This window comes from Tyto alba, unplaced genomic scaffold, assembly GCF_018691265.1.
Source record: "Tyto alba isolate M040663 unplaced genomic scaffold, T.alba_DEE_v4.0 Super-Scaffold_44, whole genome shotgun sequence".
Classification (NCBI taxonomy): domain Eukaryota; kingdom Metazoa; phylum Chordata; class Aves; order Strigiformes; family Tytonidae; genus Tyto; species Tyto alba.
This window is the reverse complement of record NW_024881320.1, coordinates 11405563-11432988: the sequence shown is the minus strand read 5'-3', so window position 1 is coordinate 11432988 and position 27426 is coordinate 11405563. Positions and strand designations below refer to the sequence as shown.

The 27426-nt window shown below is 39.1% G+C and overlaps 1 protein-coding gene across 4 annotated transcripts; it reads left to right on the top strand.

Annotated features, from left to right (window-relative positions):
* Positions 1-9465: 9465 nt before the first annotated feature.
* Positions 9466-27426, top strand: SMPD4 (sphingomyelin phosphodiesterase 4). 4 transcript variants are annotated; one of them, XM_042805265.1, is made up of 19 exons: positions 9466-9594; positions 9804-9890; positions 10376-10518; positions 10667-10742; positions 11620-11710; positions 12335-12387; positions 12970-13121; positions 14445-14577; positions 15220-15291; positions 18831-18920; positions 21341-21486; positions 22000-22090; positions 23100-23200; positions 23496-23659; positions 24381-24586; positions 25120-25353; positions 26091-26222; positions 26387-26515; positions 26959-27426. In XM_042805265.1, exons 1-19 carry the CDS (start codon positions 9556-9558, stop codon positions 27283-27285), a joined length of 2466 nt encoding a protein of 821 aa, XP_042661199.1. In that variant the 5' UTR covers positions 9466-9555; the 3' UTR covers positions 27286-27426. The 4 variants fall into 4 exon arrangements, with proteins under 4 accessions (XP_042661199.1, XP_032857339.2, XP_042661200.1 ...); XM_033001448.2 differs by having other exon boundaries at positions 11620-11728; XM_033001447.2 differs by lacking the exon at positions 9466-9594 and adding an exon at positions 9639-9656 and having other exon boundaries at positions 11620-11728.

Sequence of the window (27426 nt, the reverse complement as noted above, 5' to 3'; positions counted from 1 at the left end):
TATTTACAAAGCTAAAAGAAAGCAAAGGTATCATGCATCAAGCATGTCCTTCTCTCTAAGAAAATGAGCAAGTTCATACATAGTACTGATTTCGGGATCATTTATTGTCTGACCTTGATTCCTTAAAGCATACTGTATGGCTTGCTGTTCCATCACCTGCAGAAGAATTTATGTAAATAAGATTTAGAGGTTGATGGAAATTGTCTATTTAGAAAAACAGGAGTCTAGAAGAGCTCTTTTGAAGGTGTAATGATATAGAGTCACCTGAATATCAGAGCAATCTTCCAATGTTTAATATTTCTCCTAAATACACTCCTGTGAAGTAGGAAAGCCTTCATTACAGAAAGAGGGAAACTGAAGCTCTGAAAAGCTACATGACTAGTGGCAATCCAGCAAAGCATTTAAACACATGCTTACTGCCTTCTGTGAGGTTCCTTACATACTTGATTTAGGCACATGCTTAAACACTCTGTGAATCCCTTGTTCACAGGACGCTGACATGGCCTTAGAGATGTTTAGGTAAAGTGCAAAGTGTAAGGCTGTCAGAGGAAGCAGATTTGGTTCAGCTGCTTTTCCATGCAAACTAAAGAGCATAAATATTGGCAGGATGAAATTGGGATGACCATTTTATCTACAAGTCCTCTCATAGCTTTGGGGAACAGCATTTCAATAACTTCAAGCTAACATCACCTTAGATACCTAAGGTTGCCAATGTCTTTTTCTCCTCTGTTATGGCTTGTTCAGCAGTTTCTAAACTTCTCAATATCAAGGATACATATCCTTGAATGACAGCCCAGTCCAGACACAGTTCCTACCCTCCCTCTGTCTCTGAGCTTCCTAGAACAGGAGCTGTCGATAGCTAACAGCCATATATTTATACTGCACAACAGGAGTAACACTGCATATAGCATTCATCTGAATCTCTTCATCTTTATTCAATAAAGCATATTTTATTTTAACCAACAGTAATCCCATAAATCACATTCATTTCCCACCAAGGTGGGAATAAAAATTTATGTTTCCCCTTAGGCAAACATTTTACTTATTCTTCAAACTTGAAAGATTTTAAAGGCACATTTTGTGACATACACTATTCAGTATCTCATATTCACATGCAAGATTATAAAGTTTTAGTGTTTTGGAGAACAGAACAATGTAATGTTCCATTTTGACAATATACCTATAAGCCCTTAGATACCATCTTGTACATGATATGATCCCACTGATTCCCTACATTTAGTACAGGTTGACACTCAGTGAAGAACTGCAGGGTTTATTTTAAATCCGGTCTCATGCTACAAAATAAAACTGGAAAATCTGGCAATTGAGAACTCCACGTGCATAAGATGTATTGTTGGTTGGTAATTTATCTGTTCCAGCTAGCTGTGTGTCTTGCTTTCACACGTGGCAGGCATGAGCCTGGTGCCCCTGGTAGACAGTTTGCTTCAGGTTGGCTCTAATACCGCAGGGAGCAAAGCAATAGAAAAACAGGACATGTCCTGCTGGGTCCCAAATTTTTCTTCTGGGTCCCATTTTGCAGTTATGTTCAGTACTTCTGGAACTACACCAAGAAATCTGGTTCAGGATAAGAACAGCCTGTTCGAAGATATTTTTTCTCATCTCAACATTTCAAATGCTCTTGAATGCTTGGCTCTGAATCCAAAGCAGCAACTCTTAATTCCGTTCTAACGTTATGCAAGTACCAGTCTCACATGACTGTGAAATTTTATCATGACGATTTTGCTTACAGACTGGGGCACTTGAAACAAGAAAAAATAAAAATAAAAAATTAAAGAAGCAAATAACGAATAACAGGAAATCTGATGCATTCAAAATGGTGTTACATGACCACCATCAGAAAAGCAGCTTCAAAATGCAATTCCACTTGTACTGCAAAGAAACACATCCATCTCCCATTTTCAGGGAACAAAAAAGTGTCATCTTCTGACAAGAAAGTAAAGATCCTATCAATTCAAACTATCTTTAAAAGTGTATTTGACAGACTACAAATGTCTAGGCCATTTCTGTAAACATCTTCATGCAAATCTGTGGTCTCCCACACAGATAATTAGGTCAAATAAAGAGAGTGGAGAATAAACCTGTGTAAAGCTTTGAAAGGTGAATCCAACACCAGCAGTTCTGAAATGTAGTGCTGAATTTTCTAGAGGAGCATCTGAGGGGAGACAGAGTCAAATCAACAGCATCCATCTTCCAAGCTCAAAGGGATTCAGAGTCCAAGCTCAAAGACAATATTCAAACTTACATGAAGCAATTATCTATGACAGATGTTAATTTCTAAGTCAAATACAGATATACTCTCAATATTTCACTGGAAGTCTTGTAGTATATGAATCTATATTATTCTAGTAGAAAGATGTCTTGGGATGCAGAGAATCTGCTCATAGTCTATTTCATTCATCCTTTCAACTGACCAGCAGGAATGCCAACTTCCATGATTTTATTCCAAGGTGTGCGATATATAACATTTCTCTCAGGGATACTGCACAGAATTTTTAAAAAATCTAGAATCAACACCTTATTGAAATGGCCTCACGAACACTTGTCTGACTTGGAACACTCAGATCTGGTAATACCAAACCAGAGTCAAAATAGAGCGTCTCTCCTTCAGATATGAGGGAGCCTAGTCCCAAATCACAGTGGTGCAGATCAGTGTAAGCAAACAAATTCCAGGAGCCATTTCAAGGCTCCCCTTCCTAAAGCTCCTCAATAGCAGATGCTTTTACTAAAAGAAACTTCTGTCAGAGAATACTTAGCTTCCTTAGTCCTTATCTTAAAAGGTCCACAGGCAAATAGTTTTGAAGACAATGATCTCCCAGTATTAAGGTCAGCCCTGGATTTTCTGCTGGTTCCTGCAGACCCAGAGCCCTGTCTAGTATTAGCAGAAGTTTCTTACATGAGTCTCAAAAAATAATTCCTTTCTACCTCAGGGTATCTTCCTTATTTTCTTTGTTTTTATATTATTTTCTGAGGTTCTATAACTGATCCTCCTTCATGAGCTCTATGCAGTTTCCCATTCATTCATACTTCATCTTGCTTGTCAGGCTAAAGCACCCAATATCCAAGGCTACTGACTGTCACCTTATGGTCACTCACCCCGGCAATTTACATTGATTTCTCTCATCTTGACTGCCAAGAGCTAAAAACTGCATGTTCTAAGAGCAAATGTTTCACATGGGTAAATGACTGCTGAATCAGAAAGGATAAAGGTGAAAGGCAGTTGGATGACAGCCATTAGTGGGAGAGACATTCTGTTTCCCAAATACTGCTTTCAAAAGTAAAGAGGAGAGAATGTTATTAAAGGTATCATTAAATAGATTCACTGCTCTTTAAGAGCGGCAGTATCTGGTTTTAACTGGAAGGATAAAAATAACATCAAATACTGTTTCAGTCACAAAACCAACCAGCTACAGCTTAGTGCATCCACATTATAGCTCTGAACTACCTCATTTCCCAAGGCTATTATTTATTCTTTATTATATTTCATTTTATTAAGCAGTTTAGAGCTGCATTTACTTGTTTAGTGTTTTTTGGAGTACTAGGGTTATAAAAGGACCTGGATGCTAAACTAATCCAAGGAATTTTGCCATGGTGATGGCTATATAGGATCCTTGGAAAAACTCACCTCCAACAAATCTTGTAGATAGAGAAGCTGCTTTTAAGGCACACAGAAAGAGCAATCACATTGTAGCTACCCAGCACAGCCTAGCAAGGAATATCACTGTCTTCTCTGTTGAAAGACAAATGCTTCTCCACCACACTGTTAAATATCATGCAGTTATGGAAGGCACTAGGAAGTGTGTGGGAAACAAAGAGATATTTGTTTTGAGAACAATGATTACCTGACATATGTCAGATTCTCTCTGTAAGGCCCAGACTCTACAGCTGGAAATGCACAGAATTTAGGGCTGATTTTGGACTCTAAATCAAAGTCCACAGTCAGAGGAGTATTTCAAAGGGTGCCCACTCCTCCTCTTTGAGCTCTGTGGTGCAGTATGCACATCCAGTTGTATGATGGAGATGCAGCCAAAGGCAATTCCCCTTCTTCACAGTGCCCATGTCTAGCCCTGATTATAGAACTGCAACTCAAGTAAGAAAAGGTGACACTGTGGTCAACGGCATTTTGCAGAAACCTTGTGAACTGTGAAATAGGAATGCCAATTTGGCAAAGTATAAATAGCAAACAGAGCTCTATCTGCACGCTTCGAGTATTAGTCAATGCTGAGCAATTCATGCTTATCTTACTGCATCAGGATCTTGCTTTAAAAATATAGGGGACTATCTAGAAACAAAATTAAACCATAATCATCACCCTGAAGTTCCCTTTCCTTCAAAGACAACAGGAAAAGCTTGCAAATGGAAAAAAAACCCTGCTTTTTCCCCCCAGGCAAACCTTGCTAACCTAGAAATCAGAATATGGATCACCAGCAACTAGAATGGAAAATGGTACATTAAATGTTGCTTTACTCCTCAAAGCCCAAAATCCCAGACCTCAACTCCTATATTAAAGCAAAACTTAGAAAGTAGTTTCAGTAGTAATGTTCACTGTATTAAAACTTCCTCAGACTCTTGATCCAAGAGTTGCTTTAACTCACTGCATAATGCATTATGTTTATACACTCTCCCACCAGCATTTATATTTTATCCCAAGTGTTGAAATGTTGAGATTACTTATGCCTCAAGCTTCTGAATTTCTGTGATTATGCAAGAAATTCAGTTTTAATTAATAACAAATTTTAGTACTTCATATGGAGAAGAAAAACTTCAAAATGGGACTGCTAAAGCTGCAAAACTCAAAGTACACATAAGAAGGCACAAAATACACTGCTTATTAAATCATACTATTCTTAAGGTACTCTCAAGACTGTGGGAGGCAAGCTGGAGTTGGATACCATGATGTTATGCAACATCTTATGCAATCTCTGTTTGTAGAAACTAAGTAAAAACTTAAATTATTTGCAGTAATCATAAGAAGAAATTAATGCATATACCCCAATAGAAATTAACTGATACATAAAAAACCTTTGCCTTTTTTCTCTCCCTCTTGTATAGGATGCAAGACTTCCAAGAACAGTTTTTCCTGCAGAGCTGTCCTGTGGCTTTCCATCAAGCCCTCGAGATGACACATTTCAGCGGGTATTCATTCCAATGCACTACTGTCCCCTGCTTCTGGTTCTTTTCAAACCAAGAGTTACTGCAGTTTTTACTTTATATTAAAAGACAAAGAAAATGCTCTCTGATCTAATAAAAGAACTGCAATGAAAGAGATAAGACAGAGCAACATTGCTATGACGACTTCCATTTCTACCTGAGAGTATCCTGGTATCAGTAGTGCACAAGTGCAATAGTATCATATTTCTTAAGGATTAATCTTTATAATCCTTAGAGGTATCCACAGAAAGTCCTATCCTTTGAAAATCAATAGTTTTCTGTATGATCTTGCTACTAGATTTGTATTTATTTACTCTGAGAGAGAAGTTTAATATTTAAAATATTTGTCCTGGTTAAATAAATTAAACGTACAATAGACTGCTCAAACAGCTATACACTAAAAGTAGGCAGACATGCAGACACATTGCCCTGCAATGGTTAAACATATCCTGAGAGCCTGCTGAAGTTTCATTCAGAAGAGAAGCCCTTCCATACAATGAAGTGGGTTAATGTTTTCTCAGACTACAAAAGAAGCCCCATCTTTCCATGTGAAACTGGCTTACAGCCTCAGCAGGTCTGTGCATGTTGGGGACAGTATAATGTTGATCTCTGCATGAGCTGAACAGCTTTGGAAAGAGAAGTTGCTTCAGGTGGACCAGAAACATTACCACAGTTCTGAAAATTCCCCTTTTCTCCTCACTTATATGACTCCAGGCTCTGTTCCAGCTGAGTTCTCATTAACTGCTAGCCTGGTTTTGCTCCCATCACAGCTGAACAGACTGTATGTTTTCTAATAACTTCATCCATCTCTGACATATCAGCACCCAAACAATTACCCAGCCAAAAGAAAACATTTGGCAGTTCTTCAGTATTATGACACTCTAACCTGTTCTTACAGGAAGAGATTAAATTAATCCTACACAAGCAACAGGTCTACCAGAAACCTATGCTATTTCTTTAAATTAGATTATTTCTAAACTATCTTTTTCTCTCAGAATCATTGATTAACATAATCAGGCTAAAGTTACAGTAACTCAGCTTGAACTTGTCGTTGCTGCATCTGAGTCAGACTTCAAGAGAAGAGAGAGTGTCCAAAAGCCCATTTCTCCCTCTGATATCCATTAGCGTTATAAAAGATGGCATCTTTCACTACAAACAGTGCTTCATTTTAAAGTGGATAAGCCACTTACTAAAGCATTGATATAATACTCCTTCTGTACCCAAACTTCCAGTTGAAGTCTGTAAAAAGTAGTGGAAGCCCCATATGATTTAATTTGAAGTTTTTTAGTACTGCTTTCAGAAAAGAAGGCTGTATGAGCTCCAGACACAGTATTGCAAGCGCCAGAACCACATAGGTCTGGTTTCTTACATATCCCAAATATTTAACCTGAATATCAGTAATGGTGCAAGCTGCCACTGGAGGATTTACAGAGTCTCTTTTCCTAGTGGATTTTCTGGTACTGAGTGTTGTATTAGCTCACTCAAGTATGCACAAATTGCTTGTGCTCTACTGACTCATTCATCTTTATGGCAATTATATGAACTTCATTATCTCTGTAGAGTTTGATTGAAACTGTAATGCTGTAGTGATTGCACCAAGGTGACAAAATGCTCACTTACTTTTGAAGCTACCTAGGAGAAGTGTTAGCATAGCTGAAGTTAGTCACTTCAGCTCCATACTTCTTTGTCTAACAGAAACCTCTCACAAACTGAATGATAACGTTGAGCGAGCACCAGAATGGAGTTCATACTTTCAGAAAACAGCTCAACCTCCCATTAACTCAGGAATATTCCTCTCAGAAAAAAACATATCAACAAAATAAAAAAGCACTTCTTGTTGCCATGGCTTACACAGCTATAGTTTGGGAGAAAGGAAACCTAGGTAAGTGACATATCAGCAGGTGACATAACTTTTCTGAGCCTCTGTCTCTCCATCTGCAAAATGGGAAAAAATACATATACAATCCTGATATATACATTTAAAAATGCTACATGTAAGAGTGGTAATGGACCTATACCATTGATTTCAGTAGGCTCCAGAACAGACCTATAAAGAGACTGTCATTCCACATTTCTCTTCAGCAGTTCCTCTAGTTCTTAAAATAATTGGATACATTTTTCCCGTGTAGCTATTTTATTAACTTGCACAAGTGTTACTGAGCCATCCCTACCAAGCACCTCCATTGTTTTATTTCCACTGATTCACCTAATCATTTATTTATTGTTGTTTTCTTTCTCCAATTCTCACTCACAATACACCACATCTACTGTTTTCTTAACTTCTGGCAATCATACCCATAACTTTTATAGCTGAACAAACACATTGAAGAAGCTTTGCCAAGTCCCAACAGCTTTTTCTGAAGCTAAAATAGCTCTTTATCCCCACCTGGAGGAGGGACCTACACTTCAAGTAAGAGCATTCACTCACTCAGAGACTGTTTCCGTCTGCAAATGCACTTTTAAAACATGGCCAGTGTCCCACCCAGGACATGTATCACAGCAAATACACCTCATACCGTTCTATTCAATCACACTTTTGTACGTGTCCAAGAACAATTCTGTCATCTCTTATCAGCTTGCTACATTCAAAATACTGGACGTTTGTTTTTTAAAAAAAATAATCATACATAATATAAAAAAGGAAAGGAATAAGCAAATCAATTGCCCGGTAGAATTCCAAATGGGGCTGTCTGAAAAGCTGTTTATTTGTCTTTTCAGCAGTCAGAACTGGATTGCTCTGCTGCCTGCCTTCCTCTTAACTCACCACTGAGATCAAAAAGCAGTTTTGAGATCCAGTTTAGGAAAAGGAGATTGGAGTGCAAGCGTATGTCAATACCAAGAAATAATGTACCATTTTTAATTCTGATTCTGTAAACATTTATGTAAATATTGAATCATTTTACACTGGTAAATAATCCTGTTAAACTGGCTGAATAAAGTCACCTTGCAGGGTCAGAGCTGATGGTCCTCTGTTGTTCTAACAGTTTTTTATGCTTTGTTTCAATGTTAATGACAGCAGTGGAGTACGAGGCCACATCATTTTGTTTGACCTCCTACACAACATAAACCAGACCATTTCACTCAACTATTCCTGCACATCCTCACAGAAACCAATCAAAACGATAATCTACATTTTACCCACACTGATCTTTTCTGACAAAATTCTGTAAATCCTGTCACAAACTTGTCTGAGCAAGATTATTTCCTGTAATCATGCTTACTGCTGCCAATTATATAGCTGTCTTTGGTATTTTAGAAAATTAATTATTATTTTCTAGACCTCTGACTGGAATTCTCTGAGAACTGGCACGACATGAGCATTCCTCCGGTTTTACAGAATTTCCCCCAAATTCCCAATTTTTTAAAAAACGAGCAGCAGATAGCTTTTCTGCCCTTTTCTCTTCCCCACCCACGCCCCCACCCCCACCCCACAGAAATTACTGGAGCTTTGAAATTAAATGCATCACCTTGCTTCCTTCTAAATATGAATCATAAGCACGTATCAAACACTCTTCTGCATTATTACCATCTTACTTTCTCTGTCCACCAGTGGGATACTACCATCACAAGGACTTCTTTTGCTCTCCATAAACACTGAGAAATAATTATCATTATCTCTGTAGCCAGGTATTTTCCTTGGTGACTTCAGCTTCCTTTATCAATTATTTTAAGTTAGAATGTGGAATTACTGTTTCCTATAGCTCAAGTGATGTATACAGGTCTCATTTCTAAGAATCTGATGTCATAGCTGCCTCATTTTCTGATGTAGTTTTCTGGCCATTTAATACACTTCTAATTTAAAAATCCCACTTTTCCTCCACAGTATTGTGATGTTCTTCTGATGCATCATTTTTAAATTCAGCCATGGTTTGGATGAAAACCGTTCTTTTGAACAGTCAGGAAACGTGTTATCCATGAGGTCTGCCTTTGTCCACACTGCTTTTAATTCGCTCACAAGACGCCCTCTCCAAACGCCAGCGTCTGAGCAAATGATGGCTTCAGCTTCACCGCCACAAAACCCCGAGCTGCTTCGGGTTTGCCTGACTGCGGGCCCCTTTGTCTTGCGATACCGTTAATTTTTAACAGCCCTCCAGACGTGCCCGCAAACGAAACCCCCGCAGGGACGCCCGGGGAGGGCCCGATTCCGCGCGGGCGCGCTCTCAGCGCCGCCATGTTGGAGGAGAAACGGCGGAGCTGTCACCACGGCAACAGCAGCGCGCTCCCCTCCACAGCCAGGCGCGCTGACCGCAGCGGGTGTCGTCACCGTGGCGCGGGTGGTGACGCAGAACGGCCGCGCCGGCGCCGCGGCCCCGCCGGGAAGCGGTAACGGCCGTTTCCGCTCCGCTTCCCGCAGCGCGAGGCCCGCCGGGCGCGGGGAGAGGCGGCATGGCCGGCCCGCACCTGCAGCAGCCCAGCTTCCTGCTGGTGGGTGGGCGGGTTCTGGTTAACTGTCGGCGTTCTTACCTACCCGTGACGCTGCCGGGTCGGTCAGTGTCACTTCAGCCCTATCAGCAGAAGTGCTGTACCGGAGGAGCGGCGTAACTGGGGGGGAGGGGGGTGTTATACTTCATGGCCGTGATAAATATTGGCCTTTCTGGCAACAGTGATCTGATTTCCCTTATGATTTGTAACAGGCCACTTTGAAGGCAGATTGTGTAAACAAACCGTTTGTTCAGAGGTGCCACGATCTGGAGACGGTCATCGAGGAGTTTCCTGCCAAGGTGAGCGGTCGCTGCCGATTCAGAAACTCACTGCCCTGCATATTTCAGGAGAATTTGCTTTTTCTCATATTACTATTTACTTTATTTCCATTTCTCTAATCGAGACCCCAGGTGAAACTGTGGTAATCCAGTGTTTCCCAAAAGTTAAAAACCTTTTCTAGTAATTACAAGATTGTTTCAGTTGACTGCACTTCCTTAGTACCTTTTGGCCACAGTTTACAAGAAAAAATAGTTTTTAAAATGTGACAAGTAATTGCATGTGATGCTGATGAGTATCACTGAGACTTCAGTAGGATCAGAAATCAGCATAGATTTCCTGTAATCGCCATATTATAATACATTCTTTTGAATGGAAGCTCCACCCAGTGATGATCTGGGAACAGTCATAAACAGCTGCCAGACAGTGTCTTTCTGCAGTCTAGTACATGTAATAGGTGTTGTCCAAGTGAGGACTTGTACACATTAACTATTTGTTTTCCATAAAGGAACTACATGGCATCTTCCCATGGCTGGTGGAGAGTATTTTTGGTAGCCTGGATGGCATCATCGTAGGCTGGAATCTTCGCTGTTTGCAAGGAAGAACAAATCCTACTGAATATTCAGTGGCTTTGGATTTCTTGGATCCCAGGTAAACTCATTAATTTCACCAGATTAAAAAGTGTACAGTGAACAAATAACCAGTGTTTGACCTTTCTCCATTGTGCAAACATAAGTTCACAAAAGTGAAACAGGAGAGGGTACTTACCATGGATTTTCTTTCTGATGCTTGTTTGTAGTGGCCCAATGATGAAACTGGTTTACAAACTCCAAGCAGAGGAATACAGATATGATTTCCCCGTCTCTTATCTTCCAGTGAGTAACTGAAAAATGTGCGAGAAGAGTATGTAGTTATTGCACCTATTGGAATTTGCACACACTTCATACATATGGTTCAGTATAGGCCAAGGTACAGCCTCAGTGCTCCAGGTTTAGAGCATACCCGATTCTTTAAATGGTTGCTAGAGGAGGAGAGTTCCCAGCCATAAACTTTGTAGGAGGTGGTGGTTGTCAGTACATAGGTATTTGTGCTGTTCAGCCAAGAAAGCTGCATGGCAATTCTTACCCTGTCCCTAGAGAAAGTTGTGTGCTTTATCTTGGTTACCAGTAGTTGCAGGATTGAAAAGAATTTTCCAAGCTTATCACAGGGCAGTGCCTTCCCTGACTGCTCTTAGTGCCCACATGTTTTAAGACTTAACTGCTATCCTGGATATGAAGTATGAGATTTCAAACAAAAATGTTTATCTGCAGAATTTTCACTATGTTTCTTTGATTGCTAACAGCTAGCTGCTATCTAGAAATTGATTCTGATAGTTCTACAGTCTTTAACAAAAGGAAACATCATTTAAGTATACAGTAATTGCAGGTCCACAGTTCAGTTGCCATAACAGAACCATCAGGCAAACACCAATCTTCTGCTGCTCCCACTTCAACTGGAAAAGTCTTGGTGAAGGCTCTTTTTTTTTTTCTTTTTTATTTAATTATACTGGATATTCATTTTCAGTGAGCAAGTTGGCAGTTATCTAAAGAGTAGGCATTTGCACAAGGAACTACTGCAATGCAGTAAAGTCCCACTGAGTGAATGTAGGTATCATTCCAGAATCCAGGAATGCAGCAGAACTTCACTATCTGAAAACATACCCTGCAAGTATGCTGAGTAGCTAGATTAATATTTCATTACTTTATCTTTCAGGGCCCCGTGAAGGCTTCAATACAAGAGCAGGTCCTACCAGAATGCTCTTTATACCACAACAAAGTCCAGTTTCCTTCCTCTGGTGGTTTAGGTTTGAACTTGGCTCTTAGTATCCTTTTAACAGTTCGATATTTAATTCCTTTTAAATATTAAGCAAGATTACAAGCATTTGTGTTGTATATGTGTTATGTGTCTGTGGTAAGTCATGGTTGTGCCAAAGAGTTTCAGCTGATTAGAAATGTTCAGATTCCAATGAAAAATAAATTTGGCCTCTGCTTATAAACCCGTTGGGGGGAATTTCTGGCCTTACTCAACTCAACAACAAAATTCCCAGTGATTTCAATAGAGCCTGTATTTCACAATTTCTCTTCTCATAGCTTCTCAGTTCATGGGATAAGAACGAAAAAGGGCACGTTAACTTTGCAGCTAGTGTACTTGTTGGAAGCAGACTAGCTGCTGCCGCACTGGTTTCAGTTTGAGATAGTCACGTGTGCTAGGAAGAGTAATGCAAACACACCTTGCCACATAGAGAAGACCTCAATTACCAATGTTTGAGTCAGTTGGAAAGCAAAAAGGCAAAGTTTAATTTGCTGTTAAGCTCTAGCAAATTCATTTAACATTGACAAAATAAAAATTCAATGTCTAGTCAGCATCCCCAGATACCTAACGGTTTTACCTGTTTTTTATTATCTGATCCTTGACTCTGTTCTTCCAGATCCATTTGAGTATTACATGTTTTACTTTGCAATTAGTTTGATTACACAGAAGGTAAGTACCTTTTTCAATTTTTCCCTCAAAATAGTTTTAGCCTTTCCTCACAATGCTTTAAGAGCCTGCTGAGATGCTGTCCAGCTAAATTAACAGCAGTTTTATTTGTACTTTTAGAATGTGTTATTGCTTTGGTTCAGTTGGTGATGTAAGACTGGATAATAAAATACCCACCTTAGATATACCAGCAAGCAGTCTGTCCAACAACATGCCAACACGGAGCAGGCGATGGATTCCAGATGGGTTTCCTACCTCTCTATCCAATATCACCATTTATACAGTCACAACCACAGCTTTGTATTATACCATCTGGTTATTTGGTTCCTCTTCCTGTTGCTACCTGTGCTGTATAACACCGCACTCTTCTCATACATGGTTACATTCACTACTACATCAATAATTCTCTTACAGTAAGTTACTTTACCTTTGCTCCAAAGTGTCTTTGTTTTCAGTTCACCCTCTATAACCACTAGGCTTCTGCTTATTTATACTAAATGGGTCCAGCTGTGTAGCAGACACTCCCTAGCAGTGGCTTAAAGTAACAGAATATAATTCTGGGTATATCCTGTGGGTCTGTTTCAGAATTCACCTGTCACCCATCATGTCAGCCCTTCCAACAGTGCTTATTTCATCTTGGTGGACACATACCTGAAGTGTTTCCTACCCACAGAAGGAAGTGTCCTTCCTCCACCTTCTTCAAATCTTGGGGGAGCCATCCCTTCCCCCACTCCCAGGTAATGACTGCAGTGCCAGAGGCAAAGTGCAGGAACAGAGCTTATACAATACAGCTTCGTGGAACAAAATTTCTAACAAGTAGAAAACACCTCTGCTCTTTATGATCTGTATGTACTTACATAATTACAAAAATTAAAGATTTACGTTCCCTTCATTTTACCCTAAGGGTTTAATTTGAAAGTCTGAAACGTAGCTATTGGAGTGGAAAAGGCATATACAAGCAACAGAAGTTCATCAGTTCAACAACTCCAATTGTGGTTTGTGCTCTGCAACAGGAGTAGGACAAATCTGACTGTACCTGAGAGTAGTTCTTACTATCTTCAGATACATATGGTATGTGGTAAAGACAGCACTGGTGATAACCACTGTTACAAGGAAACTTGCATCTTTCAATAATGCTGCTATAAAGCCACGCAACTTGGCAATTGGTTGTTTTATTTCAGTTCTGAGGTTGCCACCTTTAATTGTTTAATGCTCTCATTACCTATTTTGCAGTTCTTTGAAATTGCTGTGTCAGGACCATGTCTGTGGCTTTGTTGCAGACTGATGGTGCTCATAGGTTTCTTAGTTCATAACTTCTGATGTAAAAAGCCATGACACATATTAGTAATCAGATCATACAATGAGTGACTGCATTTCAGGTAACTTTTGTACGGTAATAGATCAGGCTATTTAGCCACAACTGGAAGAAAGCGGATGAAAGATTTTTGAGCACTTCACTGAAGTTTTGTATGTCTCTGTGATAATGGCATAAAAACAAAGTCACAAAGTTAAAGTGAGGATTCTTCCATACAAGCACCCAGTCTTTTGTTCTTTGTAATGGCTAAGTGTGTGAAACTGCACATTTTCAAAATCCATTTTGCTACTTGAATTTATAAAATGTTACCAATATTAGCAATTTTATACAAATGTGAAAATAAATCGTCATTATATTTTAGATAACCACATTTTAAATACATTTCAAATATCAATTTCCATGGTCTGTTGTGCCTTAGCATATACACGGGAAAACACAGATCAGGTGAGTTATGAATATGGAAGGCAGAGTGAAAGAAAACGAACTGAAGGAGAAAGTAAAAAACCACGTATTATTGAACGTAACGTCATATCCATGTAAAGCTGGTTCAATGCAGTATGAATAGTGATGTAGTATTTGTTTATAGTTAAAGTGACTAGTAATTATAACACGTGGCAGAAGTTTAAACTGTGCAGTTTTACTTCTCAAAGACTTCCAGTTTATAAACCGGTGATTAAAAGCAACAATATATTTCCCTGTACCGAGGCTTACTGACTTCAGTATTTCCATTCATTTGTCTTTAAAGGTCTCCAGCAGTGCCTTTCACTTCCTATGGCATGCATCACACCAGCTTGCTGAAACGGCACATTGCCCATCAGCCTTCTGTGAATGCTGACCCAGCTTCCCAGGAGATCTGGAGATCAGAAACACTGCTTCAGGTAAGTTGGATTTAAGGAAGAAAACACCCCACAACATTTGCTGCAAACTGAGGAGACTCTTCTTTTGAAACCAGAGACAGTTATGCCGTTTTGCTTTAGCTTGATTTTGGAATTGAGCAGTGCAGTTAGTGAAACAAACGACCACCGTGAAACTGTTAAGTTGTAATTTAGAACAGCACTTAATCTTTTTTTTTTATATTGCATATCTAGCAACTGGTCTCAAGCATTTGGGTAACTTTTTCCAGAAAAGTTTCTAAACTGATTTTTTTTTTTTTTTCTTTTTTTTTTAGTCTTACATAAATTCTATGGCCTAAGCAAAGGTTGAGCACAGAGAAGTTGGTTCTGGTCAACACCAGGGGAAGGGAAGGGAGAATCTGAACTTAACAGTTGTTCTGAAACAAGTTCCTACCATGTTGCTGAACTGAATTATTGATGTTTAGCAGGTGCTAACAGTATGCTAACTCAGTCATTTGCATTGACGTGATGATAACTTGAAACATGTCCGAGTAGGTGGCTGTCTACTTACAAGTACAATTTAGTTTTCAAATTACATGCTATGGTCTTCCCTTAGTCACCTAGCTTGTGACTGACAACTCCTGGATTATTTGTCTTTCCCTAGCTGAGAAAATACTTGTTTTGCAGATCTTTGTTGAAATGTGGCTTCATCATTATTCACTGGAAATGTATCAGAAAATGCAGTCCCCTCATGTCAAGGTAATAGTTGGTACTTCATTCATGAGCATCATCTGATGGTTGACCTCTTATCTTTGGGTAAATCTCATATTCTATGGAGAATTTTTTTTGTATATTTGTCCAAAGGAAAGAAATAACTTATCAGAGTATTTACATGAGTGTGTCAGAATTGCTAATACAGTTATGAAGTATGTTGTGAATAAGTGTGTCATCCAGATTTGCCTTCATTGCAGAAGTTGTGTTGGTTTTGTTTTGTTTTTTGTAAAAGACAAGTTTGTGGGATGGTCACAACAATCTGAACACCAATAATCAAACCACTAATGACAATGCCACTATAAAACCGTAGTGTTAAATCCCACTGGGGCAACATGGCTGCTAAAAAATAGCTAAAGTTGATCTCCAGCAGTGATAGCAACTGTTACTGAAATACCAATTAATAATTTGTAAGATCTGTAAGCATCTTTTTCATAAATCCAAATTAAAAAAGGAAATCTTACTGAACTGTCCTTCAGTGTTAAGTGAATAAGCCATTTCTGTTGTTTCATATACTAAAACACGCTTTTCACCATAATGGTGTCAGAAGCACTTCTGTAGCTATAGAGTTCAGAATATCTTACAAGCTCTTGCTCAGATAAAACAGTGTATTAAGCAGTTTGTGGTGGCCTGTTCATTAACAAACTACTGCATGTAAAAAACGAAGTAAGTGTTGGGGAGGCTAAGATCAAAGGCATTATAAATGTAAAGGGAATTTGAAGGAGAAAATGTTGATCCTCTGAATTCCCTCTGGGTCACAGTGGAACTTTCATAGAAGGGGAGAGAAATATAAAGAGCTACTCAGGATTTATTCCTGTGTGAAAGAGCAATATGAGAGTTGATTGACTGAGAAATTCTAATCCTTCACTCCACAGGCTATAAAATAACATATTTATATTTTGCTAGGGAAAAACATTGGAGAGCTGAAGCGTGATGGGGTTTGTCTTTTATTCTTGAGGTCAAAATGCAAACTCACTACTGTTGCAAAGTCTCCACTTGGGACTCCCAGCAGCATGGCTGTGCACCTGTGATGGAAAGGCTTTGCTTGAAGTACCTTTGGTCTGTCTGTCTGTCCAGTCTTTGTGCATCAAGCGCTGTACTTAGGCCAGGAATAACGATTGCTTTAAACTTCTCTCCTCTGTTCACCCTCTGTATTTCAGATGCTCTCTTCTAACACTAGGGAGCAGCAGTTCTAGACAATGACTAGCAATGTTATGGTGGAATAGGGCCTAGGTAGAGCTTAAAGTTCTCCAAAATCATCTCTTCAGGATCCTCCACAAGGTGTGTTGAGCCACAGCTTGAGGCCATAACTCCCTGGCAGTATTGTAGTTTCATCTTTGAGGGGACATGGGCAATCATGGGCATGTAGAAAAGTCTTGGGGGGTTAGAACACCTGAATAGGGGACTGGAATTCCCCATGACATCCATAAATGGATGAAGGATCCCTCCTACAGAACTGAGGAAAGGTTTCAGATCTGTTGGGGACAGGACTGTTCATAAGCCTGTGATGCTTAAACTAAGCTTTGTAGACTACTCTCAGGGTAGGCTGAAGGAGAATAGTGCGCTTCACAGTTCCTCAAATGAGAAAGTAGAATATACAGAAATGCAAGTTTTGTTTTAACATAAGGGTTAAAGGGCTTGACTGGCAACCCAAGATCACCCTAAGCCTTATTCTTAAAATTATTAATAATTATGCAGGTTCACTTGATTCCATTTAGCCTTCTGTGCATTTGGAAGGAGGGTTAATTAGTGATCACTTATCCCTGGATCCAGACCTGTTTGACCATCGGTGACTTGAAATGGCTACATACCTGTATTGGAAGGTGGGATGAGGATCCACAGAACTTGCTCTTTCTTTGTCCAGCAGCCAGACTTGTTTGCTTTGATGGGCCAAGCCAGATCCCAGATATGTAACTTCCCTGTGAAGTGCCTCAAGGAATGATAGATTTTCCTTAAACCTTGTTAATGTCATCACAGACTTCTCTTTACAAGTAGAAGATAGTAGAATGGGAATGAATACTAAATCATTTCTTTTGAGAAGATGTACTACTTTTCTGCTTTACTGCTTTGAATTCTTTCTGGGTCTGGTGTGAACCTGAGGTTGACACTGTTTGCTATGCTGAATTTCATTTTTTTTCCCCATTAATTCAACTATTTTCCCATTCTTTTACATTGTCTATTTGCTTTTTCTTCTTGGATGATCCGAAGCCCAAGCGTGCAGCATCTCTTTTCCTATTCCCTTCTGCTGTAATCACAATGAACCCTTAAAAAGAATTTGTTTTATCAAACTTTATGCAATGCTTCCTGACCTTCCAATGCTAGGTGCCACAGATTCCAGCACTGCATGTAAAACATCCATTAGACTACAAGCTCTCTCTGTTTCCTCTGGCAGGAAACAGTTCCATCTGTTAGGAAGCAGATGATGTGTTTGAGCTAGTGGGGAGCTTACAGGGACAATCTTGCCACTCTAAGAGTGTCAAACCAAAAGATACCAAACTGGCACTAGAGGAGACTGGGTAAGGGCCGTTCAAAGGCAGCAGAGGTGTGATCTGGAGAGTTAGTTTAGATGCGTGACAGTAGTCATTGGGATCTGTATAGTGTACATTTTTTGTTTTATGTTTTTTCATTAATTTCATACATCTGTGTCACTGTTGCTACAGTATCCTCTTCACCATCACATTGTCAAAAAGTACTCTTTACCTTACTCATCCAAGAGGGGATTGGGCTGAGGCTTGCAGAGATTTCAGTGTTAAGGCAAGATGCCTTTTGCATCAGCATGTAACACTGTATGTTAGGTATGTCTTTTGCCTTTTTATACACACGATGTTTCCATAATAGTAAAAGTAATTTCCTCTTCTGAGGAAATTCACAAGACGTGCAGCCTTTCTAAATGAGGTCTGAGTAGACAGAGGATTTTTCTGAACTGGAAACTTACTGGATAGGCTCACAATGGTTATTAAAAGCCAAACTTTTTTTCTTCCTGTTCCTTGGAATGAAAAAAGTATCAATGTGAGTTTCTTCCCAGTATACAAACCCTGCTTCTCCAGCAGCACAGAAAGAAATGACAGTTTTCAAACTAGTATTAAAAAAGCTTGCAGAATATTGAATGTGCTTATTTCATTATTTAATAAAACACTGCAACAGTGTGTAAGTCCTTATTGCTGCAGTTCAGTTAACTTCTGAAATGGGGAGTTTATTTGACAAAAGCTCCCTATCCTCTGCCAGTACTTGCTGTGAGGGTAGCAAAGAGAACAGCCACAGCCACTTACAGCTATACTTTTTTTGACACCTGCTCCCGGTTGATAAAGGGTATGAAATACTGTGGAATCAATCTGCTGAACACCAGAAAGAAGAGGATACTGTGGCTGCAGTTGTTATTGTGATATGTTGTCCCTAACTGTATTTGTGAATGTTCATTTTTTCCCCCCACCCTTCTTCCTTGGGCTCATTCTCACTTTTTTTTTTTCTCTTGCTCTCTTCTCTCCTTTTTTCCCTCCCCCCCTTCCTTTTTGTTTCTGTTGTCTCAGCTGGAGGTTCTCCACTACCGACTCAGTATCTCCAGTAAACACCACGGTAGTCCTGCCCAATCCAGCTACCAGGCCTTCCACGCATACCAAGTATTATCATCTTTTCATTTTGTTTCCTTTTTAAAAATCTTGTTCCATCATATAATCTGCAAAGTGTAGTGGTGCTAGCTGTACAGCAGCTTTTTCCTCAGGTGTGGTTTTACAACTTGATTGAGAACACTGCACTGAGATTGACTAAATTTTCAGTGAAAACAGATACCGAGAGGTATTATCATGGAGAAAATAGCTAAAATCTAGCATATTATGAGGACTAATTGGGAACTCCATTTTTAGAGATGCATTCCTGTAATGCATTGTAGAAAGAGGCTTATCAGCTACGCTGACATTTTTTGACACCCAAAACTGGCTCTACTGATGGCAGATTTCAGCCCCTCACACCCTAGTCATTTAAGCAAACCTGGCATGGAAGAGATCAGCATTTGCATGGCTGTCACCTAAAATTAAGGTAAGGTAGGTTTTTTTAGCCAGTGAAGTGTCATTGGATAGTACTAAATCTGTAGTGGTGAACTGAACTTGACTTTCTTGCAAAAGCACACACGTGGCACATTTGCAGATTGTTCAGGAAATGTGCATGCAAAAGCATTCCTGGTGGAACAGATTGCTGATTCCTCTTTCCCTACTTCAGCCCTTTATTCATTGGGTCTTCATTTTGGGAAAGGGGAAGGCTGAGCATATGTACTATATAGCTTTTAGTATACTATAAAGCTCTTTAGCACTACATGGAATTTTCCTGCTGTTTAATCCTTTTTTTTTTTTTTTTTTTTTTTATGAAGTGCTGTGATATCTCGAGTACTGCTTAGAAAAAAACCCAAGAACTACTATTTGTCTTTAAATTTTTTTTACTATCATGCTTATTGAATTAGTGTGTTAAGAAAAGAATGGCATCCATCCTGTAAGTTAAGGTTTGACAACAAAAATATTTGTGAGGAAAAATAGTTTTTAAACCAGTCATGCTGATAAGGGTGCTGATCCAGGCTAAAAGGAAATTCTAAGAATTGCTAAGTGGAAAAACTACCAGCATCACCTGAAATGATGCACTGAAAGAGTGGTACTGGTGGTTTTGTAAGTTTAAAAGGTACCTTCAAGGGGAACCTAGAATTTTTTTAAATTATACCCTTTCAAGGCCTATAGCAGAGTACTCAACCTTTCTGATTGCTTTTGGAAGTCCTGATCTAAACTCCTAGGACCAAGTAGCTTCTCACAACTGTAGAAAATAAGCTGACTTACCAAGAACTGTCAAGAACACAAGACCAGCCTTCAGTAGAACTGGTAACAGGTTATCTTCTCTTAGAGTCTCCAATCTGGCTGTACTACATGACTGCCTTATCAAGCCTTGAATCTTTTCCTGGAGTAAATTTTACAGTGTAGTAAAAATCTTGAGAGATGGTAAAAACACATCTGCTTTGCCTCAGGCATTGCAGAGAAAGCACACACAGAGACACACCCCCTCTTCCCCACTCCCAGCACTGAAAATACTGTTGAATGGATTTAAGAAATGGAAGCTTTTTGTATAAAAATGCCTGCCAGTCCCCTACAGTCATATTCAGTGTCTCACCCCAGCATGGCTGCATTTGGCATCCTAGAAACATCTTGCAGCTAGTGTCTAATACATTCCTCCAGCATCTTCCATTATACTTGCAGCTGTATCTTTCTTTCATGTACATTCTTCTCAATTTTTCAGCAACATAAGAAACTTAGAATACAAATGATATCTTGAAATCTGTCTTCAGTAGTGGACTGAAATTAGTTAGTGCTTTGTCCCTAGATTCTGCAGCAGACCAGCTCTGGTGCTAGGCACCCTGGAGAACTAGCTCTTTGTTACCACATACCCTGCTACATCATACACTCACTTTTTCTGTTAGTAACATCACTGTGGCTCACCGTCACTCCTTGTGCTACTCCCACCCATAATGATGCTAGAAGCAACAGGATCATGCAGGACTTGAAACAGTTCTTATTCTTACCGTAACTCTTTCTAGGATTATTCTTTCTTATAAGGCAAATGAGTACCAGCATAGGAAGGAGAACTCAGTAAAGCCAAGAGCATAAACAAAGGATCTGTTGTGCTGTCCACAGCAATGAACTTATAACCATAATGAAAGGCTGAATATTCTTTTTTCAGAAAGGGGTAAGTAGAAATTTACAAGTTATTCTGTTCTTTAATGCTAGCCTGAAATTCAGTGCATTAGAGTACTGTAGATAATTTTCCTTACAATCACATTACCAGAAATACACTATACTTTCTTAATGAACTGATGGCAGAAGATTGATGCAGCTTGTCCTGGGGAGCAAGTCTGTCTAAAATCAGGTGGCACAAAACTATGGTGAAGAACCTAGAAGGAAGGAAGCATTTCTCGTATTTCAATATGAGGATATAATTTTCCTGAATTAGCTCCTGGATGTTTAGCATATGATACTCATTATCTTCCTGTCTGTTGCTTTGAATCTAGGAGTCATTTAAGCCCACTGAAGAGCATGTGCTAGTGGTAAGACTGCTTGTGAAACATCTGCATGCTTTCAGCAACAGTCTGAAACCAGAGCCTCTCTCCCCTTCAGCCCACTCCCACACAGCCAGCCCACTCGAGGAGTTTAAAAGGTAGGTACATAAGCAGCTTGTCTCTGAAACATATAGAGGTTCTCCCTGAAAAACTCTGTTTTCACCAAGAGGTTGAATTAGGTTGTTTTGATGGCTAAATACAGAAGTATATTAATAAAAGGACATGAGAGCTAATGGATTGTTTCTCACATCTGTTAGATGGGGGGGGCAACCTCAGGAGGGGGGGGGATGTCTTACGATTACACTAGTCTATATCTTGGCACAAGTCAGAGAAAATAAAATGCTACCAGAGTATTCTGGCCAAGGTTAGTGGAGAATTTTATGTTTATGTTTCAGAGTTGAAATTCAATGGCCAGAAGTAGCTTCAGTAAAGAAAAAACAAGTTTGGGTCAGTCTTTTCTGTATTTGCATTTGTGGAAGTGTGTTGGGTTAGGTTTTTTTGTTTGTTTGTTTGTTTTTGTTTTTGTTTTTTTTTGGTTTTTTTTGTTTTTTTTTTTTTTTTTTAATTTGCTGCTGATTTATACACGTGACTGTCTTTGAATCTGTTTGCAGGGTTGTAATTCCTCGGTTTGTCCAGGAGAAACTTTATATCTTTCTGCAACATTGTTTTGGCCACTGGCCTCTGGATGCCTCTTTCAGAGCAGTACGTAGCTGCTTCTCTTCCTAAGTCTGTACTCAACAGAACTAATTAGTTATTGCTGTTTAGCAGCTACTTCTTGGTCTTTAAATCTTGGGTTTTTCTAGAGCAGTGAAATTCTTTATATAACACGTACATTTAATGTTAGAAAAAGAGTGCCAATTAGACATGAGAAGGAAGTTGAATGGATCTTGGTAAGAATTACTACAGGTTGTTGGCTGCTTTTCCTGACACTGAAAATGGCTGTTGATTGAAAAGAAGTAGGTGTTAATCTTAAAACAGACACATTCTTATAGGTCCCAGTTTCTTAGTATCTTATCTAATAGGATAGGTCACAAGCAAAAGTAATACAGTATTAACTTATGATAGCAAGATACTGCATGTATTACCTCCTGCAAACAGGAAAAGAAATGCATCAGACAGTGACTCTTGATAATGAATGTAGGAGTTCAAAAATGCAGAATGTAACAGGGCTAGATCTTGCTCACTAGGCCTATAGCTAGCTATATCGCATTGAAGTACAGGTGTAAGGCAGAATGTCAGAAATGTTTACAGAGGCCATCACAAACCTGTTCTTGGCTTCAGTGCAATCAAGACTCCACTGTGTTTCCACAGGGTGGTAGGTATGTATATGTAGAAGACAGGAGCTGAAATGTTATTAATGTAGCATCTTGATTGTTTACTTCAATAGGAATTATTCAGTGAACACTATTAGAGCTGGTAAATGCACCTTAAATGTAGCCACCAACTAAGTTTTCTTTTTTTATAGAAGCTATTTGAGTGCTGTCTCACCTGGCTATTACAGAAAATCCAGATTGGTCCTAACAAACATGCACTCAGTGTTTTCAGTTCTTTCTCAAAGATACTCAGATTACTAGAGAGCAGTTTATTCCTAAAAACTTGTAGATGTCATTAAGATAATATTCGCTAGGTTTAAAAGAAACAAACAAGAAATCCTTTCTGTCTTCCTTTCCAAAAAGTATTGATACGTATTTTTATGTGTGGTTTTGCTTAGGTTCTTGAGATGTGGTTAAGTTACTTGCAGCCTTGGCGGTATGCTCCAGAAAAGCCACCACAAAGTACAGAGCCCTTGCCTCGCAGTGTGTCAGAGAAATGGTAAGGAGGAAAGCAACTGTGAGTAATCTGAACCAAGCCTCAAGTTTATGCAGATCCTGAGTATAACAGCACAATTTCAGGAAGAATCCACCAACCTGAATTACCTTCCCCTACAAGATCTGAGATTGTTACAACACAAGCTTTTGTTTTGGGAGGAGTATTCTTCTGTTTCAGTGGAAATAGACCATCTTTCCAGAGATGGTATAAAACATTCCCTTAATGACTTTTTTGGCAGAAGACAAAATAACAATTGTTTAAGTAGCTGTACTCACAAATCCTGTACTTACTTTGACAGGGCTGCCTTCATTCAAGAAAACCTACTTATGTATACTAAGCTGTTTGTAGGATTTCTGAACAGAGCTCTTCGAACAGACTTGGTCAGTCCAAAAAATGCTCTCATGGTGTTCCGAGTAGCCAAGGTCTTTGCTCAGCCCAATCTAGCTGAAATGATCCTGAAAGGTAAATGGATGTTTTGACATCTTATGCTGTCTTGTCTCAATCTTTCTTCACAATGGGTACATCTTGCCTCAGAAGCACTGAGGTGAATAGATTTACTCTCCCATTTTGCACGCCGTTTTGCCATTCAGAAGTCTGTGTGTCTTCACAGACATTTGTTGTATTGGTTTAATATGTCTGTAGTTCTTTTCTAACCACAATCATTTAGACTTCATTCCCCAATTTTTTTCTTTAAAAAATACTGAACAGTATATTGAGTGTTTACGGTAAAGTTAGTTTTTCTTACACTTGTCCTACTTGATTATTTACCCCAGGATTAAAACTTCTTATATCTCTGAAGGTATCTAATACTTAGCAAAATAGTTAGGCAGCTAGTCTTGTATGCACTTCAGCATAATTAGGATACAGTAAAGTTGAGAGAGGCAAGATTTGACAAGTATTAATGTCTTAAGTGTCATGATTCTCTACTGCCTTTATTGAAAAAAAGGTACAGACATAAATGCTGTCTGTATGGTCTGCATTTAAATGCACTCTGACATCATCTGCTGTGGGCAGACAGGATTAAAAAGAAAAAAAAAAGGTAATTAAGGCCTCTTTCCCCCTAGAACTACCTGCCTACCTAAAAGCAAGTTGCTCAGCAGACTTAAGAACACTTTGTAGCTTAGACCCTCCCCAAAAAACAGAGTATAACGTATCCATCTTCACTACTCTTCTCAAATTCTAGGGGAACAGTTATTCCTGGAGCCAGAACTTGTTATTCCCCATCGTCAACACCGACTTTTTATGAGCCCCACACTTGGTGGGAGCTTCTTCTCATCCTGGCCTCCAACAATTACAGATGCCTCATTTAAGGTGAAGAGTCATGTGTACAGCCTGGAAGGACAGGACTTCCAGTATAAACAAATGTTTGGCACAGAAGTTAGAAATTTGGTAAGAAACAAGTTTCTTGTCATATCTTTCTACTTTGACAGGTGTTGCTTCTCAGTGCTGAGCATCCATGTTATGAGAAGTTCAAAGTGGAAGACTTCCCTGCACTACTGTATAGTTAAGTTTACTGATGCTGAATTCTGGAACCCGAGGGGGTCTCAATCCAGCATAGCTGTAAAAATCTGCTTGCTATTTGCTAAAGAAGTAGTAACAGCTTACTGCATTGGAGTAGTATATTTTATTTCCTCTCAAACATGCTTACTGTCAACTTCTGATTCAGTGTATTGATTAGTACCTATCATCCAGTCAGATGAAAATAGCAGGAGGGGAAAAAAAAAAAAGCTAAGAAGCACTCAAGTTTAAATGCTTCAACAGCAAAGAACTACCTTTGCCCTATTGGAAATGCAACTACCGGTATTAACACAATTCCTTATGAGCGAAGAGAGTGAGTCTACTCTCACTTCCAGGTATCAAGGCAGTTTTATCCAGGTGCTTGGCAGTCCTTTGTCCCACACAATTTTTTTTTTGTGTTTTAGGTGTTAAAACTGGCTCAGTTAATTTGTCAGGCACAGCAAACAGCAAAATCCATATCAGACCATTCTGCAGAGACAATGGCGAGCCAGTCCTTCTTTTCATGGTTTAGATTTACACCTTCTGAGATGAATGGTTCCTACACAGGCAATGACCTAGATGAAATTGGGCAAGATAGCATCAAAAAAACAGATGAATATTTAGAGAAGGCATTGGAATACTTGTGCCAAATCTTTAAGGTATGTAACATCTTTGTAAGAACTTCGTATGTGGCAGTGTGAACAAGAGTCAGGATTTCTAAAATATGCTTGTTTCTTTTACTTTGTGGGGGGTCACAAAACCAGCCAGAGACCCTGCTAGCAACTTTTGTTGTAAATGTCTTCTAGGCTTGACTTTACTTGACCAGTTCAAACCCCTTTTCTATAGGTAGAACTAGATGCTCTGAATTTCTAAATATCAAGGCTACTTTGTTTCAAGTGACCACTCTTTTGGACTGTGTAGTTTATACCAAACCTGTTTCTTTACTTGTGCCTGTTCTCATGTTTACAAACAGGCAAGGCATGGCTTTGATTTTAAAATAGTCCGGTATCTTCTGAATGCAATCAGCAATGAAAATACAACATTTGACTGCAGCTATAGATAAATGGATAAACTAGAAGCAGTCTGTTTCTTTAGTTAAACTTTAAAGAACAGAGAGAACACTCCCTCATACAGAATTGATCTAGGAGAAGACAGTTATTTGACAGCTCGAGGAGTAAGGGACATAGAACAGCTCTCAGATTTGACAGGCACAGATAAGAAATCTGGAGACTTTTATCTCTTTTTAATGACTAACCAAGGTGCTATTAAGCAGTTCTTGGTATCTGTGTTGGCTGTCAAAGGTTTCCAGTGCTAAGGAGTTTGTGAAGGGAGAAATAAATTAAATAGAAGGGGGTAGATCAAACACATGCTTTAGAACTGTGTTATTCCTGAGTAGCTGAATGAAGCCCAACTGACCCAGATGATGATGAAGTGTGGGACAGCTCAAGACGAGAATGGAAAAAAACAGCTTCCAGACTGCATTGAAAGTGAGGATGGCCTTATTCTTACACCCCTTGGCAGGTACCAGGTGAGAGAAGAAAGATTCCATATTGCTACTCTAGATTGTTCTTAAAAAAACAAGTTGTCCTTCTATATCAAGAGAAATGCAGTTTATTTGGAGCTGAGAGATGCCTGTATAAAGGTGTTTCAGATGTGAGCTACAAGATAAAGGGTTTATTTTCCTGTTTCTAGATCATAAATGGCTTACGTAGATTTGAGGTGCAGTATCAAGGAGATACTGAGCTTCAGCCCATCCGAAGTTATGAAAATGCCACTCTTGTCCGCCTCCTATTTCGTTTATCCTCAGTGCTTAATGAACGAGTAAGTAGAGCAGTGCCTCTTTTTATATTTTTCCATTGCAAATTTCTATTCTTCACTGCACCTGCACATATACGACACTTGGTTTGTTCTTGCTCTGTCTCCTTTACTGTGCTCTATATGGGTATTTCCTAATAGTATCATGCCTGCTTCTGCTTTCCTACACAAAACATTAATAAGTAACATTTAAATTGTATTCTTTATGCTTGGTGAACAATGAAGTATCATTTAGAATGAATGTTTCTCAAACAGGAAAAGCAAATCCTTTTCTTCCTATAGGTATGTTAGATACAAGGCAGCTCTACTGTTTAAAGTGCATTTTGATTTCCCCCCCCCATTTCCTACAACCAACAGCTTATAAATGAAGAAAATTGTAAAGTAAGTTACATTCATTTAATGACAGTAGTTGCAATAGAGTACTAATGTTTAAACTTTTCTTACCTCAGTTCGCTGATCAGATGGATGTGCTTTGCTCCAGGGAAGATTTTGTTGGTCGACTTTGTCGCTATCATCTTACCAACCCCCACCTCATACAGAAAATCAGGTATAGTCCCATGGTAAAGGATGGAACAAGCCAGAACTCGGGACCAAGAATCAGTCTGAGGTTTCTGGCTAGCTACAGGACTCTTATTTCTTTGCTGATGATCTGCTTCATTTCATCCTGGTTTTGCATTGGGCCAGTGGGCTGCACATTCATTATCCTGATAGGATATTTTCTTTATGCCATAATAATGACTTTTTTGTCTGAAGGATGGAAGCCACATGAACACTAACTTCCTTCTCTTGGCTTATATTTGTAAAAATAACTGTTTTAAGTATGAGCCTGGGAATCAGTGACTAAAATGTTTGAATTATCGTATCAGATCTTCCTAAAGTATTTTTTAATATTAAAGGTAATTGAGTTTTATAAACAA

Coding starts and splice junctions, on each gene's coding strand:
- SMPD4 (XM_033001448.2), top strand. CDS start 9,556: ATGGCCGGCCCGCACCTGCAGCAGCCCAGCTTCCTGCTG. Junction 12,388..12,969: donor TTAGTTTGATTACACAGAAG/GTAAGTACCTTT, acceptor GGTCTGTTTCAG/AATTCACCTGTCACCCATCA. Junction 14,578..15,219: donor GATCAGAAACACTGCTTCAG/GTAAGTTGGATT, acceptor CTTGTTTTGCAG/ATCTTTGTTGAAATGTGGCT.